General features: G+C 34.3%; 1 protein-coding gene across 1 annotated transcript in view; it reads left to right on the forward strand.

Annotated features, from left to right (window-relative positions):
* Positions 1-23,929, forward strand: part of LOC135693685 (alpha-soluble NSF attachment protein) — a 37,205-nt gene that overhangs the window by 3,820 nt on the left and 9,456 nt on the right. Inside the window, exons 2-8 of the mRNA XM_065212229.2 lie at positions 2,229-2,308; positions 3,664-3,783; positions 6,052-6,098; positions 7,906-7,983; positions 10,119-10,174; positions 11,148-11,232; positions 14,059-14,232. Of these exons, the coding sequence (XP_065068301.2) occupies positions 2,229-2,308; positions 3,664-3,783; positions 6,052-6,098; positions 7,906-7,983; positions 10,119-10,174; positions 11,148-11,232; positions 14,059-14,232 (640 nt within the window). The remainder of the gene's footprint in view (positions 1-2,228; positions 2,309-3,663; positions 3,784-6,051; positions 6,099-7,905; positions 7,984-10,118; positions 10,175-11,147; positions 11,233-14,058; positions 14,233-23,929) is intronic.

Below are 23,929 nucleotides of genomic sequence, written 5' to 3' on the forward strand. Positions count from 1 at the left end.
ATGTTTTGTTGCCATGTTCATACATACTTCACTTTTAACAGCCAAGATAACTTGGGATTCTCAACAGTTACGTAGTTTGTTAGAAGTGTTCAATTTGAAGTGTTCAATTGCCTTTATTGAAAAAACTTTTGTGTGAGTTGCAAGGTCTGAAATTTTCCAATGTCCTGACAGGCCACCATGGCACTGAACTGAAGTCAAATAAGTTTTTTGCAAGCCTGGTGCATATGTACTTGTTTCGATAGTTTGACAGTATCTTTGTCTAAGTGTCATATTTTCTCAGAGCCACCCAATTCTGATTTTAAGTCATCTAGACCAAAATCAAAGAAGCCATCTTGAAAATAAATTATTTGACAAGAGATTCACAAAGGCACCTTTCAGTTCAGTTTTGTTGCAATATGTACACAAACCTTACATGTGGGGTTGCTAAGGGCAGATTTTATTGTTTGATACCTATAGTGCTCCATGCACATTTCACTTTTGTTTACCTATCGCTGTATTGTTTCCAAATGAATGTCTTTTGTAATTGATTGACCATTTTTATGTGACATGAAATGTCAAGCAGTTCAGAGGACAAAATTGCTGTAAACAGAAATAAATTGCATTTGACTTATTGTCTTTTGATTATTGTATTCATTGGAGTTAGTAGATAGATTTTAGATCAAACGCTTGACAGATGAGATTTTGTATTTTGATATAAAGTTAGAAATTGTATAGTTTGCCATAAAAATTTCAGCTGTGGAGGATGCTGCCATTTTGTACCTTAATCAGCAGCAACCTTATACATGAAAAAATACTTATGGTCCTCTGTTTGTGCAGTTTTAGTTCAGTTACTACTTGCTACCATCAATAGGCTAAATGACTGCCTCCCTTTGGTTTAATTTGAATCATTGATTTGTTCTCATTTTCAACACATCATGCTGAAATTATTGTGTCCGTTTTTGTGTACAAAATTTGACACAAATGAACAGCTCAGCTTTAGAAGCCAGGTTTTTTCATTATGCCCTGGGGTAATTTTAAATTTCTTTAATCAAGGTAATATTACTAATCGAAATTTGCTAGAAAAGATGTATGTAAGAGAAATATTTAAATATAGGTGATAAAACCAGTTGAAGCATTTAGTGAAGAATTTTTAATTGTTACCTTGGAAAGATTTCAAATTTGTAAGATCAGCACGAGAGAAGGATGTAAGGTAGTACTTCAGGTAGTCTGACACTACTCATAGCAAAATACCTAGGGTAGGTCAAGATCCGTCTTGTAGTACTTTGATACGATTTGCAGGCTGTTTTCAAATCAGTTAAACTTTAGGAAAAAATTCATGCATAAATCAAGCAATTCAAATTGTACAGTAGATGCAGTATTAGACAAAAGGACAAAGGTCCATCATATTTCTAGAGAAAATTTCAAGCAACTTAAAAAAAATCCAGCCAAGCCCTAACATCCACCAAGTCATTGAAACAATCATTTTCTTCGAGGCATGTTACATGCTGTATTCTATCTGTTATTATTTGTGAGACAGAACATAATAGCTTAATTGGTATTGTTCACAAGGTAGTGAATAAGGAGAAAAAAATTAACTGCAAAAATAGATTGTATCTAAATGAAAACAATTTCAGGGTAATATTTAGTTAAACTCTTGATCACGATTATTATAATTATTAATCCTCTTATTCATCCTTAATTTCTAAAACAGTTGAGTATTGCTATGAAAAATCCACCAGGATCAATTGTTATCAAAAATTTGCTCACATTTCTTTGCTGTGACTTTTAATGGGCGTCATTTTCTAATTTTTTTGTTAATATTCCAATTTTTACTTCAAAGCTGCACCTTTTGGAAATCCATGCATGTTGAACCTGTTCTGCTACAAATTGAAAATAATTCTTTGCTACCAATTAAAGTCATTGCTTTAGAAATTGCTGTTAACTTTTGATGCAATGATTTAAATTTTAAATGGCTTTGAAAGAAGCAAAAATTTTGAGTCATAAGTAAGCTTTTTGTCTGACACTTTTCAGATTATAAATTTTCAGAACATAGGTGGGAAAACTCTTGACTAGGAAATATATATACCCAGTTACCTAGCATAGAGTTTTCGATCTATGTTCTGACATTTTATACTCTGAAGACTGTCAGACGAAAAGCTTTTGCATACTCAAATGTTTGCTTTTTTCAAAGTCATTTTTAGGTTTTGTACCACCAAAAGATTGAATTGAATTTTCTTCTTCTTTTGTAGGGGAGCAGCTAAGCTTGAAGATGCCTGTGATCTGTATATTAGAGCCGGAAATGCATTTAAAATGGCAAAAAAGTGGAGTGGTATGTGTTTTCTAAGAATATGATCTAAGATCAATTTAATTTTTAGAACATTGAGATGAGAGTTGCAAAATTTTCATTTCAGTCAACAGTTTTTATTTCAGGAAAATGTAGATGAAATTTTTATTAAATCAAATTTAATGCAGTTAGTGATAGAAATTTTTTGGAAAGGCTCATAATTTTGCCAATGATGGACATCTGTAGCTGCATTCGTTGGTAAATTTTAAATTTTTTCCATCTCATTGCTGATTACCTTTAATTTCAACAGATAATCTGTAGAAAAGATAAAATAATCTTTTCAGATCAATATTTCGACTTCATTGAGATTCAAAATATTTCCAGTCAGATAAACATTAGACCAGGAAATTCCCAATTTGAAATAGTTTTTGATAAGATTCTGCATTTGAAAAATAACTCCTAAGGTATATCCAAAGGCTTGCGTGTTTTTCTTTAAATAAAGACAAATTTGAAGACGCCTGAATAAAAAGGCAACCCTCTTATGCACTAAAATTTGAAATTCTCTTTACTTTATTATTTTGTGGCAATCCAAAGTGTGCCAAAATCCAGGATGTATTCCGGACATTTCCACCAGCATTTTCCTAGGGCAAAAATACCCGCCAAAACCGAAGGGGCAAGAAAAACTAGCCAAAAAATATATAGGGGTCCATTTTATTGTTAAATTCAAATTGCCTGAAAGCGAGGTTGGAATTTATTTTTCATCTCGAAGGGAAAGTTTTGAAATTATCTTCGTTAATCTGAATGATGTTAAACGCCAATTTCAGTCATTAATTTATAAATTTGATGCAGCGCCACGCCAAAGCCACACCAATGCCACGCCAATGCCACGCCAATGCCACGCCAATACTTTTGAAGCTAAAAAAATCCCGCCAAAATTCCTGGGGAAAGAAATCAGAAGCTCGTTCTCCGCCGGATATATCCGGCGGGAGGGCATCGGAGTGCACTCTGGGCCAAAATATAGACTTGAAAATAGGAGACTTAGGCGCTTGGTATTTTATATTTTGTAGTGCACTGGACGAAAAACACTGTGGAGTGCCATGTTTTCTATTTTCGGTGTAATTTGAAAGTTTGCAGCACCAGATACTAATTTTGTACCTTTATTTGATGAAACTGTACCTTTTGGAAAGCCAGGAAAAGTATTTTCTTGTTAACTCATCCTTCAGTCATTGAGTCAAAAAATTTTAAAAAATTTATGCCAAAAGCAGTAGGTAATATGAGCTGATCTGATTTAGTTGCTGAAATTCCTTTGTTTTTAACGACCTCTTTCAGCTGTATTTCCTTCACTGTTTTGAGTCTGACCCTATCATGATTCTTTTTTACCCTGTTTGTTATTCTTTCAGCTGCAGGGGGTGCATTCTGCGAAGCAGCACAAATCAAGCTGAACGATCTACAGAACAAGCACGAAGCTGGCTCCCAATTTGTCGAAGCTGCAAACTGCTATAGAAAATCGGATTTCGAGGGTATGCTTATTTTTGACATCGATTATCTGTTTTATTGATTTAATGGCAGGCAGTGAGTTAAGTTGATCAAGGTTGAAATTTTTCACTTTATTCTTGAACTAAAATAATGGAAGCATAACTGTAACGATTTTATATAGATGTTCCAATTTTTTGTCGGATTGTGAACTCTTAATTCTGTTTCCAAGATTGTAGGTAGCTGGACTCTCAGAAATGTGGAGCCCTACCTGTAGGATGCAGCCTTCTCTGAAGTTACTAGAATACTCAAATAGTAATTGGTAGCATTTATAGATCATATACTCCCTTGCAATATGTTGAAAAAATTCGAGATTCCGTATTAGATTCAGAAATTTATTGCCAAATATTTTTAAAGTGAAGAGGTCAGTGATGTTGTGAAGGCGAGGTGAATTTTCTAGATTTTAAGCAGGTAGCTCAAGAGGCTTATCTCGTTCATGACGTCATATGTTGCTGTTATATTCTGGACTATTTGAGGCCTAGATTGTGGCATACGAGTCACATCATACTCTTATTTTATTACGAAGGCAAAAGGAAGGCGAACTGTTGTTATAAGATGTCGTTGAATACCGATAAATATCTCAAAAGCTAATGAATTGTAAATAACTCGAAAGCCAATTCTACGACAAAAGAAGTAATTGATTATGCTGTTATATCTGAATGTTTTTTCGAAAGAATTGGAAGAATAAGGAATTCGTAGAATAAGGAATTGTGATTTAACTTCCTCCATCACAACAACTGTGTTGCTAGCCATCATGGGTCAAATGCATAAATTTGAATGCGTTTTGAAATCCGGTTGATGACAGCGTTGCTAGATCAAGGTTAATGAAAAACTCCGCATTTGAGGAAACGAGGTCTCCCAATTGCCTATTTTGATGGCGGAACTGTGCATCATGCACATATTTTACAATAAAATTTTATTATGGAACGCAACTCGGCACTCGGCCTGCCGAGCAGTCGAAAAGTTATCAGTAATGGTATAAAAATTTTGAGACATTTTCCAAATTGTTAATGATAAATGCATCTTCCTCTCCCCATTAAAGAAGTTGATCAAAGCTTTTTATTTATAAACATACTCTGTTGATGAGCAAAATATTAATTTGTTCGGGTGTAGTCTAGATCCACATTTTTCAGGGCTATTGCTCCTTCCGTTTGCCGAGTCAACGAGAGCAGTGCGTCATATGCACATGTGTATTAGGTCGAATGCTCGCAGAAGAATTTCCCTTCACATTGCGCTTCACAGCGTTTAAAGAAAACAATTGTAGATCATACTTGCATCATATAAACCAGACCTTCTCAAGACACCCTTTTCTCTAGATTACCTTCGTCTTTCGATTCGAGACTTGCTCCCATAAGAGCCACGAATGTTTCTAGAACATAATGCTTTATGTGATGGGAAAGTAACGTCGGCAGTCAGCTGCGCATGTGAATTTGATGGAAATTTTGTACGGCCTTCGTACGAAACTCAACAATAAATTACCTTTATTGTAAATAGAAATCATAGCCTAGTTGAGACACATTTAAGGAATTAGTCCTTTTTAACGGTACAAAGTTGAGTCATAACTATAAAGATAACGAAAAGGTGGTTTAATTTTTATCTGAATAGGGTTCTGCCAATGTGGGAGATAGAATATACAAATAGGAAAAGGGGAAAAGACAAGCCTGTTTAGGCCAATTCCAGCCTAATAACTCTGGTTTGAATTAGGTAACCAAACTAAACAATTTAAAACTGGCAATGACGCAGTTCTTACCCTCTGGTGTAAAGACATCTTTTTACGTTTTTTCACATCTTGAACAAGAAGTTTCTATTTTCAAGCTTCTTAAAATTACGAATAGGGTAGTTGCTTTTTCACATATACATATAAGTATTAGGAGTGTATTTTTTCCTAGACTTTGGGTTCTTTTCAAACAGCACTTAGAGTTTATATCTTGTTCTTCAAACATTGTACTTAAAAATTTTTCTTCTGACATATATAAGTCCATTTAACCGTCTGTGTGTAGTATACTTTTCCTAACACTGTCAAGATATTCTTCTTTTTTTTTTAAATTAAAAATAGTCTTGCATTTTGAAACCAAAATGCCATTTTCCCACTTTCGAAAATTCACTGCATTATTCTCCACATGCTGCAAATTTGGAAATTGTGTTTGTCATTTGGAGTATCCAGGCCCACCCCAAAACTTTCCCACAGTTTCAACTATATACTGTAGTAGTACTTGGTTATTCATCATTAATTTCTATGTATCGTTTTTCAACAGAGGCAATCAACTGTCTACAGAGAGCCATTGAAATTTTCACAGACATGGTACGAAAACTATTAGATCATATAACCCTAATTATACTTTCTTCATGTGTATATATAAAGTTTTAAAAAATTCATTTTTGCAGTTTTGACCGTCAAATCATTTTTCAGGTTTTGGACTATTTTTGCGACTGCAAATTTTTGATACTTTTCAAAAGTTAAAGTTATCAAGAGTTTATTAAGATTTTATCATTAGTAGGTTACAATATTTCCCCCATGGAAAATTTTGCCTGAGAAAATATTCGATGGGTATTATTTTCGCCAAACACATCTTCAACTTTTCTGAAAAATTTTGCAAAATTAATTTGTAAAATAAAATTTCACTTGCTTGAATAAATTTTATTAGCTTAAGGTTTTGGATGCAATCTCTTTACGTTTCTTTCTATCGATTTGTTTATGACAGTTTACATTTCGTAAGTCTTTGTAGCCTGATAAGTATATTTTACTTGTGTACAAAATGCAGTGAGAAATGTTTACTATGCATATCGCATACATTTCACATACATTTTGTTTACAAGCCTAAAGCATATAGCGAAAAAACTGGAGACCCCTGTCAAAATGTCCAGGTCTTGAACTGGCCTCTGAACTGAGTGTAAACGGACATCTCCCTTGAGCAACTTTAAAGATATCTTGCGCAATTGTAAATAGGTGTAACCATATGGTATTTTTATCGTGGATGTCAATCTTTAACTAAACTAAATTCAGAATATAGTAGGGTTTTATTATAATTTGTATATATTTAATTGCGAAATAATAAATCATAAATTATAAAAATTTACAGCTGCTTTTGATCCAGATATAAAAAACCGTTAATATCCTGACTAAACGTTAATATCCATTTTTATGAGTAAAACAGATAATATGAACCTCTAACTGACAGCAACATTATTTAGCAACATTTGGCACATAGGCCATTAAGTTTGGTGACAAAAAATTAAAGCAAAGGTTACTTTTAGAAATTGAGAACTCCAAATCACTGCATATGTTTAAACGAAACGCAAAATCTGCAGATATCTTTGATGGCATGTTAAGATTGTATAAACCTTCTATGGTACTTTAGGTTTTTTCTAATAATAAACTTTATATATATATATTTATGCATATAGTAAAACGTGGGCTTTAATAAGCTTATTGCATAGCTAGATCTCCTTGCCAACTGTAAAAACAATTATTTATTATTTTCTAATTTATTCTTATATTCTAATAACTTATTCTAATTTATACCTATTATTCTTTTTTAAACGAAAATGACTTCCCCTTATTCTTTGTTCTTTTCTTTGACTGCTTTCGATCCGAATTAGGCTTTCATAGCTAACACAATGTATCTTGTTACTTTTTTGTGAATATTTAAGTTATATATCAGGGGCTAGATTTTTGATAGACTTTAGAACGCCATCGCCCTGCTTTCGTTATGTTGGGAGTTGGGAAGTCGCGTTGCCTTTTAATTACACCGATCGGGATGACGTAAGGGCTGTAACAGAGTTTGTAAAGTTTGCTTGTTTTATTTGGAGTATTTGTTTTCTTATTTTTCATTTCCTGGTTGCCTTTTAGATTCAAGTTTAGTTAGTTGTTTAGCCTTCATGTTCCCTATTTTTGCTTCAGTCATTGAGTTCCCAGTTTTTTATTGACTGTAGTAGGAAATCTCCTACATTTTTTATGTTGGTAATCATTATCCTGCAGGTTTCCGCTACCCCGTACGGATTTCTCTTTCCCCAAGTTTAGGGAATCTTTCCTACGGAGGTTGCCTGGTTTTTTTCCTTCTGTTAATGTCTGTTTCTATGGTTTCTAATCAGACGTCTCCTGTTTCTAGGGGCGATTCACAATGGCTGCGAAGCATCATACTACGATGGCAGAAATTTACGAAACCAATATCATGGATTTAGAGAAGGCAAGTGCTGTGAATTTTTCATTTGACTCCTGTTTCTGTTTTACTGTAACGGAACCAAATGGGATGCGTTGGCATGGGTGCACACTTGATCTTTTCTCGTGAAATCGTTTAATAAGAAAGCGGAAAAGTAAAATTTTTCTGTCTTTGCCGGATTTACAGTTTCACACCTAGTTTGGCTTGTAGATTAGAGTGGTAGAGATGCTGTAAGGCCGGAAAAAGTAGTAGAAATATCCATTGTATCTTCAAACTAATTCAAAGAGAGGGGGATATCTTAAAGCTCAAAGTAGATGTGCTTTGAGTTCACGTAAAATCCAACGATCGAATTGGCTTATGTGCAGTCTCAAAGCGACCCAGAAACAATGGAAAGTCAGAAAATTGAATGGGATTAATAATAATGGAATTATGGAATGTAGTTTTTTCCAGTAATGGAAATCATGTCATTGTCCTAATTACTGCCTAAAGATACGCAATAAAATGATTAGAAGGTTAGCCATAGTTGTCATATTGTCAGGTATTTTTCTGTTATCCACAATTCCAGACAGGAAGTGTTCAGATTTGACACCCCTCCTTCTAGTTCAATATCGATTCCTCTGCCACTAAAATACCTACATTCTAACTTTGAATGAGGGAGGAGAGGAGGTATACATGCATGCTGCCAGGCACCTATTTAGGGGTTTGTCTGTACAGCTCTGTTCAAAATTATATCTCTGTTTTGATGTCAAGTCTAAAGGAGCAGGCGCTTTGAACTACTTGTCACTGGTATCTTCTGAGGTATATATCTTCTCGACAAAATTATCCCAGAAAAATGACCTTACAAATCAATTTAACTTTTCTGTTGCAAAATATTCTGTTGGAGAAGTTAAGAATTAAATTCTTTTTGGCAAAATTTGGAACTGAACTCAAGGAATATTGAAAAATAAATTTCATTGCTAAATTTTGTCATGGCTGAGCTTATTTGTAAAATTTTGTTTTCATTTCCTTCATCGCCCCATTTCAGCGATTTAACTACAAAATTCTAGTTTTCGTGTACTAGTTTATGTGAAATTTTTTCAGTGTTATCAGGTAAGCTGCTGCTATCGGATTTCATCTAGCCTTTCAAAATAAGCCTGTTGAAGATTTAGGGCCTAAGAATTTATGGTATTCAGATCTTTGTCTTGTCGAATCGTGCACATAACAACTTACCTTAGCGTGACTGCTCTTTGTAATATCGTTTTATCAGCGTCAATATTTTTCTTCTGAAACGTCCTTTCAAGTGTTCTCACTCTACTTTATGTAAATTTTCTTGAATTGGCACGAAAATTTCCTCAGATGTTGGAAAAATTCAATTTGTTTATGAAAACTTGCCTTTTTGTTAATGATATTTTTAAAATCGATTCGAACAGCGGTACCCATTTAAGTAAAAGCCAGATCATTTATCTACGTCAAAACATTTTGCCACTTGTATATGGATATTTTTGGCAGATGTTCGCGGGTCATGGCTGCATAGGAAAGCTTTTGCAAAGCCACCGTCTCCGCATTTCACTGAGCATTGTCCAATATTAATGTCCAGTAAAAATTTAGTTTTTAAGTAAGCCAAGTTTTTGAATAAAGCCAGCTTCAAGAACAATTTGTTTATAAGAAGATTTTAGCAATATTTTGAATCCAATTTTTTAACAGTCAGACAATGAAAGCGTCTGATTCACGGAGTGAAAAGCAAAACGACGAGCAATTATGCAAAGAGACAGCAGCGAAAAAACTTTTTACAGATCTATTACTGTTTTCAAAGATCTATTTGATGACTCGTATCTTTTTTCTCTCTATTTTTTTATTTGATGTTCTGTTTGGTTTGAACTGGACAATATTTCATTATAGAAAATTATGAAAATTTCCTGAAGGTTACTGAAGGAAATTCTTTCAAACATTTCGTAAAAATCCTTAGTTTGAGGAAATTTCCTAATTATGGAGAAATTTAATTTTTGTCACAAAAGTTGAGCCTTAACCAAGTACAAGTTTCCCACAAAACTTGCAGAGAATTTGTTAACTTTACATATTGCTAACACGCGGGTTGATTTTTTGTAGTGAAACTCGTAGTCATGCTTGATCTAAATGTTTCTAATAACCGTTTCTCTTAACATATCTTATATTTACCATTCTAGGCGATTCATCATTATGAAACTGCAGCTGATTTTTACAAAGGCGAAGGCTCCAGCAGGCTCGTCTCATATCTTTTTGTTTTTTCACACCTTACATTTACGTTTGTTTATGTCATGGTTTTTGCCGATGATTTCTTTATTCAAGTACACGCGTTGGGATGTTGGTCGTCATAAAATTTAGCTTTTTCTTATCAATACCGACGGCAAAATGAAAAATATATCACCTTCATAGCATCCTGATATTTTGAATTTTCTTAGCAGATTTTTTATTTCTTTGTTTTTATCTAGCAAGCATTTTCCACTTTCACCATTTAATCTTAGCCACTTCAATAATCAAAATTAAACACTTGTCATTGACACCATATTTAGCTTCCCATTACTTCAATTATCATAAGACCTCCCAAATGGCCTCTGAAAATTATTGTTAGATAGCTTGACCTATGATCCACTGACCTACGAACTAATGACCTTTGACCCATTATGGCTTTTGATCATGTGATTTAACAAAGCTTTTACATGGGAGAGCCAAACTCTTAGCGTTCTAGCATCAACTGCACGTATACAAAAATACATAATCTGGTATTGTGTCATTCAATATTACAACCGATAAAAAAGGATATATATAATTTTTTTTATAAAAACCATAAATAGTATCTTGATCATTTCCCCTGGCTTCATTAAGCTTTTAGTCTCTATGAAAGAAATTCTTCTTTGCAAGTATTTCCCGTAACTTTTATAATTGTACTGATTTGAATTTCCCCCATATTTACACCTTTGTGTACTTCTTTGTTGTGTTCCTCTCCTTTTTATTTCTTTTGTTTCCTCCACCTCTTCCTCTTTTTCTCTCTTACCTATTTTCTTCTTATACTTTAATCCCACTTTTTTTCTCCACTTTATCATTTCAAGACTCTTCATCTCGAGCATGTTTACTTGAATTTTTTTAATTTATCTAGCATTTCCCTTTTCATTTACACTTCTATTCCAATACCTCTATGTTCCCATGTATTAACTGATTATCTTTTTGTTTTGCAGCAGTGGGAATAAATGTTTGCTAAAAGTTGCTCTCTACTCTGCACAGTTGGAGAACTTTGCAAAAGCAATTTCAATTTACGAAGAGGTAAGGAAATCGCTTTAGGTTTTCAATTTTCTTTCTTCCTTTGTCTCTTTCCTTGCTTCTCAACGAAACTAGTATGAAATGTTATACTAGTTTTTTCTAAACACACGTAACTCGTTGTAATTTTCTTTTGAAATTATGTTTAAATTGAAAATGCATATAAATTTCCCGTAATGTTCTTATTTGGATTTCATGTAGGGAATTTATTGCATATTTAGCAAAAGTATCTACACTTTATTGCCAATTAATTTTTCGATACAAACCGCTTTATCATATAAGACAGCGCTTTCTAAAATTTACGAATTTGATTGCCTGAATCATCCTCCCTATGTTGCCCTGATCGAGGTCTATGTTCAATAATGAAAGTCACTCGTCTTATCAGTAACCATCATCGCACCTCGGTTTCATGTTATATAGCCTCGGGACAATGAACAAACTTCTCAAAATTTGTGCTAGCACTATGTTTTAATGACCATTTATCTCCCTCTACACACCCGAGAATAGGTACCCTGTGTGAAATCGTTTGATCAGTTAACACACATATATTTATCGGTACATATTTACTGGAAGCACGAATCATCTTTTCTTAAGCAGGTAAATTCTTAATTGAAAAGGGATCTGCCAAGCCAGGCACTTTATTTGAAATTATCATGGTTTCCAGGATTCTGAGTAAACAAGTTGGTGTTTGTGTTTTTATTCAAACTGTGGCTAATTTGTTCAGAGAAACTGGCCTAACGGCAGAAGCTTTGTTGTGAAAATTCGAAAATGGGGTTTCAACGAGGCGATAATTGCTACTGCTCGGCCCTGCCCCGTTGATTCATCTTGACATAACAAATTTAACCTTTGTACTGCATATTTTCATGATTTTTCTTTTGATATTTCTCGGTGTACAAAACTTCTAACAATGACGAAAATTTGGACTGTTATTTCAATAATTTTGCATTATTGAGAATAACGTGAAAGGATAAACGGTGCATTTATTGCCTTCATTTTTATGGAGAGAATCAGTTCAGTTCAGTTCAGTTCAGTTATTTAATTTTAAAATACCTCAACATACAAAATGACAAAAAATACATTTAAAATAAACATAATTTATAAATTACAGTAATACTATGCAATTAACATATTTTTCTCCAGTGTCCAGAAAACATTTCGGTTCCACGATAGTGAGCCGGAGGAAGGTTATCCAACGATGCAGTAGTTTTGAGGAAGGCCAAGGCATAACTTGATAGGAGTATATTAAGTGACAAGAATATACCGTTGTGCTGGAGCTTTTCTTTTTTCCTGGCACAGCACAAATATCAATCTATAGAGGGTTTTACTTCAGTTCCATTTCTAAGAAACTTTTATTCAAAAGATACAAGGAGAATTTTCAGAAAGGCAACTAGGGCAAAATTTCGTCTGGAGGAAGGTTGCGGATTACCCATTTGACTTCAAAAAAATTTCATCAATAATCAGTTTGCTGGATTACCCCACAAAACTGGTCAAACCATCCCACATCTGATAGCAAAATTTGATCTGAAAGAAAAAATTTTCCTCGATCTCAATCAAACTTCATCAAACATTAGTTTCAAAATGTTGAATGAACCAAATGAACTGATCAATACGCCTAGCATTGCAAACAACATTTCCCTTTTGTATATTTGATTAAGGTTCGTTTGACCTGAACGTTGGGCAGGCTATTTATTCCGCAGTACCTAAATATAGCACATCCATGGCTTTTATTGAAATCAATTAACCTTTACGTCACCAATTAAAGGCCTTGTCTAAGCCTTGACGTAATTGTTGTTTTTCCAACAAAATGTTTGAATGAAAATCTTTCTGATACTGAAATAAAATATTGAGATGCCTACCTGCCAGCGCTAACTCAAAAAATGATGATACCCACGGGCATTGTTGCGAAAGGCAAAACATACATCCACGTGACTAGTGAAATGTTGGTTTGAAGGAGATTTCGATCAGTTTTTGAATGGGCCTGATATGCACGTGCCAACTGATAACGTATAATCTGTTCAAAATCACAACCTATTACTTATTTATGAGAGAAGCCAGCGTGTATGGATTATATGCATAGCTATGTTTGGAGCTATTCTTGTAGCACTGTAGATTCGACTTAACAGAGAAAACTTAACTGCCATCAGAAAAACTAGTTCTGTTATTTGTCACGTAGAATGTTTCTGCATTTATATTCCACATGGTCTTCCGCCCACCCAAGGCTTAAAAGGAAAACAGGCGAAATTAGTGTTTCTTTGAGTATAATCACGGATATGTTGCCAGAGCTTCAGTTTTGTGACCTGTGCTTTTTTTCTCTTCACGGGATCATTCATTCGACTCCTAAACGCTGGATCATAGTTCAGTCACGTGACACGAGTATTGATCAAGTCAAATAGCTCATAGATGTTAGACGAACAAACGAAAATGTTAAATGAAGATAATCTAGCTTTATTTACACAATCCAAAAAAGTACAATTTAATAAGAGCAAAATTAAAATGATGATGCCATTGGGAGAATAATTGGCCCGGTTACCCATCGACCTTAACACAGAAGTATTAAAGGGTACACAAAGGCTGCCGCTACGAGGGAGTATATGAGGGGTGTGCTTAGTCGGGTCACCCCTTCGTAGACAAAAGCTAGCGACGGCCCTGTGTGTAGTGCACTCCTTGGGGATAGCTTGTTTAGATCGAAAGATATAGAGGCTACTGCTTAAATAGAAAAATTAGAAGAAATGGTAAATTGAAATAATTGGATGTAGAATCACTTTCTGAAGCTAATCTCGGGAGAAAGTACGTTATCAGTTGATTGATAATTCCTTAATTTTACAATTTCAGGTCGCTGCTACCTCACTTGAAAGTTCCTTGCTCAAATACAGTGTAAGGGAGTATTTTTTCAGAGCAGCATTGTGCAACATGTGTATCGATATGGAGAAAGCTCAGAATGCCGTAACAAAGTACCAGGAAATGTTGCCAGCGTTTGAAGACTCAAGGGAATACAATCTGATACAGGTATGCAGTGTTATTTTTGTCACGGGGAAGGGGCAAAATGACTAAATTTGGTTCAGTTTAGATATCATGTCTTTGTCTCTTTTTGCATGATACCAGATTAATTGTATTGCATTCTCTGACTCAATCCGGCACGTGAATTCGTGCCGTTCACACGATATCGGATTGACTTTTCCTTTCAACATTGCATAAGATAGCATCTTTTGGAGAGGAGAGGGGGATCCCATGAAGTTCAGTGTAGTCTACTCAGACTGTTGGCAGTGATTGGAGTTATGCTATTGTCTAATGCAATTTAAGATTCTGCTTGATTTCGTTCACACTATGGCTCTTCAAGCTAGACCGGCACTGTCCCGCCTCGATCGATTGTAACTTTTTTAGTAACGGCTTAAATTTCAGATGTTGCAACCAGGGCATGAACAGAGCATGCGCATTAGTGCTTTACAGCTCGTGGTGCTTGCTCTTTGATGACTTAATTGGTGGCTGGACAAATAGTTGATGAGTTAATTACTGATAAACGGGTAGTTCCAATGAAAGCAAAATTTATCGATAGTTAACGGACGTGGGCGAAATTCAACGGTGCTCCATGCTTAAAAAGACTCAGTCTACAATTGGAAAAGCCAATGATATAAATTACATCCCACATAAAAGAGTATTTTGCCAACCAACATTTCACAACGCAAGTAATGTTTAGGTGTTAAGCAAATGTTACTTGGGGCCATGATTTCCAACTTCTTGTTTGATTGTTGCGTTTTTCGAGTATCATATTCCGAAAAATTTGCTTATTTAGATGTTGATGCGCTAATGTTTTTCAAATTTCCGAAAATAGGCCCAAATATCCCTGCGAGTTCATGCCATTTCATAAGCATCTCCAATTAGATGTTTAATATACGTGAAAATGAAGTCTTGAATATGAATGAAGAGACATAAAGGGTTGTAAATGAAGGGACATGTTATAATTTTAAATGACAATTAGTATTCTAATATACCATCGATGTTCTCTACCTTCTATACTCGAATTTCCTTATTTTTTTTTAATTTGAGGCTCAGATGTTCTGTATAGTAAACGAGCTGTAAAGCACTAATGCGCATGCTCTGTTCATGCCCTGATTGCAACATTTGAAATTCAAGCCGTTACTAAAAAGGTTACAATCGATCGAAGCTAGACTATAGTGTTCGTATTTAGTCATTTTTTATTTCAATATCATCGCCAAAACACGTACACCTTTGGTGGAAATCCTATAATTTATCAAAAAATCCGTAGAAATCCTCTCACTATGGTGGAAATCCCGTGCGCTATTTGCGTGAATTGACTCTCGGAATAACAGTTTTGCAAAGTTTTTTGCTAAGACCCTAGATCTGCTGAGAAAGTCTGCTTTATTTTTGTATCGATAGGAGATTTTTTTCCTTCCAAGATTTTGTAGGAGGCTGAGTATGTTTTACGTTGTTCTTTTTCTGGCAAATAGAGCCTCGCTGTTATTATAGTGTGGTCTTAAAGTGTACACAGGCAACACTTAATCTTTGCAGCAAAGTCTTTTATATCCTAGTAAAATGCAGGCGTTTTACGGGGTACGGGATACCCATTTTTAAGGATTTTATGTCAACTTTTTGAAAATGCTGAATGATATGAGTGATACATGGTCACACGCACCTGCTTTTCAAGGTTTGATAAAAAAACCTATGGTTACATTACGGAACTGTGAGAGTAATGAACCACTAAAACGAATTCGACTGTCTCTTATCTCTGCATATGCCTCTTTCATCATGTTAATTTTCCTGTAACCATTTTGACGGATTTCTCGCATCAACGGACACCTCCACTTAACGGACAGATATCTAGGTGCCTGTTCATTTATGAGACAATCAAAATGTAACTTTCAAACATACATTAAAGGCCCAGCTGTTTCACGATAAAAATAACTTTGAATTTTAGCCGCACCTTTCCTTGATTGAAATTTTTAAGACAATTTTTTGTTATTAAGCCAGTCGGTTTCATCACATGCTTAACTGGTTTATGATAATTCAGAAACCACTTAATGGGACGGTACATTCAGCAAAATTAATATGGCCAAGGAGGCGAGTTATCTGCCTTTATTTATGCCCATTTAAGGATTAATTTGGCTGGTTGATTCGAATTAAAATCCACATTGCCTGGATGCCGCGTGTTTAAAGATTTCCGCTTGCTTATCTCCGATTTTGAAAAGTTTACTGCTTTATACTCTAAATCAGAAACATTCGTGTTTATGTTCAGGCAAAGATATAGCACTCTATACTAGCTTTGTGAATTATAAAAAGTTTGTGGATAGATTTTGAATTGCTTTCTTTCTTTAACCTTAGCAAACCATGGTAAGGATATTTACTTCATCCAGAATAACGATAATATAGTTAGCAAATAAATTTAGTACCAGAATGAAAATATATTAGTTTGGTTGTTAAAAAACACGACGTTTCGAGCATGTACTCGTTATCAAGATGACTATCATTGTAAGGATATGTTCTTTAGCAAACAGTTTGCGTTTCTACTTTGATTTTTATTAAAAAGGCCTCTAGTTTCAAAGAAAATTTAACAAAATACAAACTTTTGGCCACGTATCGAAAAATTTCGAATCTGCGAAAACAGACTTTCTTCATAAAACAAGTATTATAACAATAACTTCTCGTGATTAAAATCTGCCAATGTTGTTTCCTATTCTTCAAAAGCCCAAAATCCCACAATTTTTTCTGTTACCTAAACACTATTTTTTAAAGAATATTCTCCCAAATCTGCTATGAATCATATTTCGCTGCCACAACAAGATACGACAAACGTTTTGGCGCCAAAAACTTTTAACTTGGGGCCTGGGCTTGAGCAGCCATCTCAAATACGTTTAAAAATCCCCAAATGATTGGGCAGCAGCTGTCACATATTTAAGGCCATATTTAAGTTTCGATGCATGTAGTTTCGTAGTGCTGTAGTAAATGTGCCGCTATTCATTGGGTCTTTCAAAACTTCTTGGTGATTTTTGTTAGCAATGTTTATCACCTTTTTCAGGAAATGTTATAGGTTTACTTAGAAATATTGTAGGTTACATTAATGAAGGAGGCTTCTGAATAGGTTTAGCAAATATGGATGTGACCTAGATATCGAGTCGCCGTGATATCTAGTATAGTCAGTTTCATTCTGAAAAGCACGACGCCTCACAGTTAGGATATTAAACAGATTTTGAAACGAAGCATTTCAAACTGACCTTTATCATTTTTGCTAAGTGAATAGATTAAAGGATAGCGAACAAAGAAGGTCTCATGTCTCATTTATAATGGTTTAAGTAAGTCTTCGGTTTGAAAGTTTTTCCATGATAGAGCGCAAACCCCATTAAAAAACCATAGAACATACTAATCGTAAACAGATTTGGACTACTAACACCTTAATGACTTTGCTGTGGACTAATTTTGATCAACGTTATTAAGCTGGATCATGCGCAGGCAAAACTATGCTCTTTCGAAATGTTGTTGTTATTGAACAGAAGTGGAGCTCATTCTAAAAGGCTTCTTTTGATTCTAAAGCATTCACTGTTACAAACGTGATTACAGCTCATCCAATCACCACAGAGCCGCTGCTTGTACACATCTTTGTTTTCTCCTATTTTAAAGGATTTAGAGATCTTTTGCTTTAAAGAGTTTTGACATTGCGACCCTCTTCACTGGCTCTTGATCCTTAGCGACATGTATTAGGAATAAAATAGATATAAACCAAACACAGTTGAAAAACAAATGAAAACAATTTGTCGGTTTATTCGGTAAATGGAGAATAAATGACCACATTTGGATTTAAAACTGCCGCCAGGGTCTTAGAAATTTAGTGTATTGGATAATGAAAGTTGGTTAAATGTTTGCATCTCGTCCTATTCAAGTGACAAAACATTGTGGTTGCTATGGTCCTCTCCAGGTGTCACATAATATGCTCCTCTGTTTAACCTACAATGTTGGGTGGTCTGGGGTAGCTGTTTTCGTGGCAGCTACACAAAGTGCCAAGATATCTTACCTCAAACATTTCTCCGTATCTTGGCTTGGCCGTTAAAATTTCCTTGCTCAAGTATTTAAATATCTCACAGTAAGAGACAGCTGAATAGGTATCCAAGTAAACTGACTTGATCCTTAAATACTTCTTTTCTTTTTTTGTTTCTGCTGTGGATTAAAAGTCAATGAGATTGACTTAAAAGAAATTTTATCATGGCCTTATAAGCATCAACAATGTGAAGTACGAACCACCAGAAAATAAACTCATTATTGTAGGTGGCAAATCACGCAACTATAAATCGTACTGCCCTTTTGCAGGGATTGAGTGAGGACGAATAGAAAAAAGTTGTTTGTAGAAAAAATAGAGAGAGGAGATGAATAAGGAGAGATGGGTTTGAAGATTGAGAGATAAAATGTGAATGAGCTAAAGGGAGGGAGTTTAGAAGGGAGGAAGTGGTGAAAGGAGAAAAAGGTTGAAGAAGGAAGAGAAGCCTCGGCTAAACAATGACATTTTGCTACATCTTTTTGTCGGGGTCGTGCAACATTTTTCCGATGCAATGCTCCACGAAACGAACAAACACAGAATGTTGCATTGCATGGCCATCTATTAATTTAGGCGTGCTAGTCTGTGCACCATTTGTTCAATTAACGTTGCAGCTTTTGGTCAGGGCTTAAGGAGGTTCGGACACAGGGTGCTTCAGTTTATCACAAAGTGTGTTGTACATTTTTGAAATTTTCTCGAAAAAGCTGATGTGAACGATTGAAACAAGCTTCTTGGCGTTTAAGCGCTTCTGAGACACATTAGCTTTCTGTTTCTAAAATCAACGTACCAATTTGGATTAAAGCCCGTTTCAAATCATTTAATGCATAAATCAAAATGACAAAATGACAATTTGGGCATTCTATTAATCAATTTTTTGGCGGTACATAATTTGAAAATGGCTTTTAAAAAACAAACATTTGAAGGCATACTGAAGGTTTTCGTCTAAAACTCTCAGGTATAAAATGTGACAACATTTTGGCAGAATATTTCAATAAATGTATCAATATAAGGAATGAAAAGGAAGCTTAATGTATACTTATTTATTTGTTTTATGTTTTCAAGTATGTATGACATAACTGAGTTTTATGTCTTTGGTGCACGTTTTTTCACGAAAATAATATCAATAGAAAAGCTCAAAAATTCGTTTAGCAAAATGAGAAACTACAAGATTATATACAAAGCTCATTAAGGAAAATTCTATTACAATATTTTCTAAAAATTTTGTGAATAAACTCATTTGATAAAATTCCAGCGATTTCAGTGTGTGTTGAATGCAAGCTTTTATTAAGTTGATCATATTGTGGTTTTTAATTCTGTTATTTTCACACGATGAGTCATTTATTATTCTATTTGGTTAATTATTACTTAACTTCTTTTAATTTGCGATTAAATACTGAAATTTTATTTTGTTCACCAAAGGCATTAGAAATTAATCATTCATTATTTTCGATCTTTTTAAACATCGCTACCATCTTCAGCACAGCTTTGATCATTTTTTGCATTTGTTATTGTTTTTTTCGAATAATTTTATTTTGACAATTATTTATTGCCTAATTTCAGTCATTATAACTATTATTTTTAATGATTATTTCGAACATTAACCTTAACTCATTTAATATTTTGTGTTTAACTTTATTATCAACGCATGTATGCACTTTTTTAATAGTTTCTATTGCTTTACTAATGTTTTTCTCGTTTAATCATCCTCACTTTATGTAGTCCAAGGGGTGTTTTATCTAACCGTAATTTCCTTGAGAAATTGGTATTAATTTCGTTTTTGTTGTTTTTGTTAAAATCGCTAATCTCTGCGGTGCAAGTTCTCAATGAACGATCAAACACTCAGAGTGAGTGAAAATGTTAACCAAAAAGAGGCTGACTTGGAAAGGAGATTAAGGTAACGGGATGATTTTCTCATTTGAACAAAAACAACCTATGCAACTTTGCCGATGACAAAACAATTTGCTGTCAAGCACTATTTAAAATGAACCAGCTAAGGACTTAGGATCAGAAGCAGCTTTACTTAATAAGTGTTGTTGTGAGATTTTCTGTATCAATTCTGAGAAAAGCAACCTTTTTTAAAGCCAACCGATCCAGTTTCTAGGAATCTGAAATTCTAATCAATGATTGTACTACGAAAGAAAGAAATAATGTTGATTTGTTTCGAGTAACATTTTAACCAACAGCTTGATTAAGAAGAAAATATCAAAAACTTTTGTAAGTAAGCTGGAAAAAGGTAAATGCTCCAGCCAGAATTGCTTCATATATAGATGAATCTAAGCTAACACTTTTAACAAAAGCATTCATTTTAGCATTTTTAACAATTGTCTCCTTATTTTGATGTTTGGTATGGGAAAGACGGTAAGAAAAGTTTCATGAAAAATCAAGGAGAATAGCTCCTAAAGAGTATTAAGTATAGTAAAGAGTATAATTTTTGAACAACATTTTATAAAGAATAAACAAGTAACCTCTCCTAAAATTACAATTTCTTGGGACATCCATGAATAGCAACCATATGATTTAAGGAACGCCCTAATTCATAGCAACGGGGTGACATTAAGAATTTTATATATATACCGTGACTTATAGTGCTAGCCAAATATTGAGCTCAATCGCCAACAAAATAGAATACTCCCAAACTTTACAATTATTGCAGAATTCAGATATTTTTATTTCAGAATTTTAACAGAATAATTTCAGAATTTTCCTCATTCGATTGAACTTGTAACCTATTCAAGCAATACATCTGCAACATCAGTTATGTGTGATTTATGTAATGCGATGGTAATCTAAATTGACGGTTTTAGTAAGTTTTATTGTAGCTAAGTTAGATATTGACTAACTTTAGATCAAGAATGAATAAAATATAAACATCAAAAGTAAACAAATTATGTATTTACGTTTATTATCTAATTATTTTAGCAATATTGTTAGTTTATGTTGAAAACATTAACTGCGGTTCGTTTAACAGACCAGTTATTTGATTATCTCAATTTCCAATGCGCAAAAGTACCGCTGCCTCAGGCCATCCACACGTCCCTCGATGAATTTTTGTTTTAGAAAAATTCAAATTGGTGTTTGAATCCTGTAAGAAACGTTTAGGTTTTCCAGTTCCACTCTTAAGAGTTATAGTACATTGAAGATAATTTTCTATTTAACTAAATAATAGTTTGTTCTTCCGGCCACTTTCATTACCTTCTAGTTCACATTTCTTTATTTCCTCCCCTGTCAAGCTCCTATTTGCTTAATTGTTAATTTTCTTTTTGCTGATTTACTGACATATGGTTTTTCGTCTAAGGCAGATCGTAGTTGTTACCAGTCTGTGCAGTGGTTAATATAAAATATGGTAAATGAAAAAATTTGCTCTGATAAATAAACTGTTACACTATCATCAAGAATTCATATTACAAAAAAGCTAAAAAGTTGACGAACGGAACATAATTCATACTAATATGAAAAGCAATCTATGTGAATCAAAAGAAAGTGAGTATTAGAAAAGTCAATGTTTCATAAAAATCTTCTACTTCTGATGTCTCTCTTTCATTTTACACACAGCCTCGTTTACACACAGCAACGGTTTCGTTTTTCAAATTTTAAAAGTAACTTTGTAGTGACAGAATTAAATAATGCAAGGCCTAATTTTTCTCCAAATGAAAATTGACACAAAGAAGCAGATATAGTATATCAATTCGACTTCCAGTCACATTTTGACCTGCAGATTCGGATTAAGAGCACGGATTTTAGTCTACTTGGAAGTTCTCATCATGTTATTGTTTATGATATTGATTTTATGACGACATAAAGATAAAAATTTGACCGTGATTGGTGACTAGGGGGGTAAAGTTACTGTGAGGTTTGGAGAAATTTCTAAAATGAGGCCATAGTTTGAATTGGTGTATTCAGCCAAAAAGGTGTTTGGCGAATATAGGGGTTAATCCTGTAAATTTAGCCAGAGAGATTTACCAAACTTTGTAAGACAAAAAATGTGATTTTTTTGTATTGAAATTTGTATCTCTCTAAAGGAAAAAGATCCAGCGTGTAAGCATAGACAGATGGGGACTTTTGTTTTCGTTTCATTTAATTCAATTTTTTATATGAGGTAAAACCCATCCACTTGGAGGACTCTGTAGCGAAGGTGGAGTCAAACTTGCAATAAAAGTAAGCCAAAAAGAGAAAAACCTAAAATTGTAATTTTGTGGGTTGAGATGAATTTCATTTAAGCCCCTAACAAAGTTTCTCATTAAGCCCCAAGAAAAGATGGAATCTCGAAAATAGGGTCTTAACAATATCCGTAGACACGTGACCTCGTTTAGCGGATACATATGATCCAAATTTCATGGAAAATATATACGAACTTGTTGTGTTACAGTCAGATTCGGATAATTTCAATACATTGTTCAACTTGCTTTGATTGTCTTTTATGGGAAAAAGGATTAGATTCCCACGCGTGTAAACATAGCGGATACTTTCAGCAAACTAGCTCCTAGCGTTGTTTATTTTTTGTTGATTTTCTTTACAATTTGCAGCGAATGTCTCCTTTGAAGTGTTTATATTTTATTCAAAAGGTAGATGATTTGTTTTACGGATTTCGCAGTAATACTAAGGGATAAGTCAGGCTTTGCTCCCAAATACCATCGGCGTAGCTTATGAAGCTCTAAGTTTACATAAATTCAATGCGTTTATCGCTAGAATTTCGTCAAATATACATATTTTATGCCTGAAAGAGTTTCCCGACTACCTGTTATTTTCGAGGTCGAGTATCAGTGCAGCCAGAGTTTAGCATCAAAAACCCAAGCTGTTTGCTTGTTCAAGAGTTAATACCATATGTTTTGAGTCCTACAGCTTTCCATGTGTCAAAATATGTTTTATAGTATTCGTGTTTATTATTCGTGTTCATTTTTCTAGTATTTATTATTAGATATATTCCTGATTGGGACTATGTATCCGCGATCTGCGTCAGAGTATACAGTTCTAGGGGTTCCTGCTCGAATTCTTGGCAACAAAAACTTTCCTTAAAGGTTAGGAGAGTCGTCAGCTCTCTATAATTATAGGCATGGAAAGCATGAGATGTGGTTAGGCTGAGAGAAAGGACCTAAACATTTGCATAGCTACTCAATGTCTTAAAAACTAACTTCGGATGCTAGTTGGATAGAAACCACGCAATATTTAGGTCGGGAGGTATTTAGCCATGCCAAGATCAGTAAAGTCAATCCATAATCATGGTAACAATATTAAAATCAGTATAACCGATGCAGAGTCTACTCCTGGATGATGTTCAGCTATGGTTAAAAATTTTGATTGCAATGTGGAGTATTTAATGGACTTTTGAAGCTATGACCCTTCCAAGGCTCTGAGTTTAATTCTGTTGTATTCTAACTACGGTGTATATGATGGATTCTAAGGTTTGTGTAGAATATACCGTATTCTAACAAATTTTCAGCATTTAAAAGTTTTTTCATTTGTTTTTACCTGACCCTTGTACTGTTTATTGAAGTGTCTAAAAATGGCGAGCACTGTGTTTTAAAAAAGCACAGTTTGCATGGACATACCCTGCACTTTGTCGGCAACTGTGTGGCCAGCATTCCTCAAGAGAATTCGCGAAAATTTACTGCGTCGCCTTGGGGCTTCTTAAAAGTATTTAAATTAAAGTAAATACGCCAGCCATTT

The sequence above is a fragment of the Rhopilema esculentum genome, chromosome 10 (assembly GCF_057945365.1).
Source record: "Rhopilema esculentum isolate cy_ngs chromosome 10, ASM5794536v1, whole genome shotgun sequence".
Classification (NCBI taxonomy): domain Eukaryota; kingdom Metazoa; phylum Cnidaria; class Scyphozoa; order Rhizostomeae; family Rhizostomatidae; genus Rhopilema; species Rhopilema esculentum.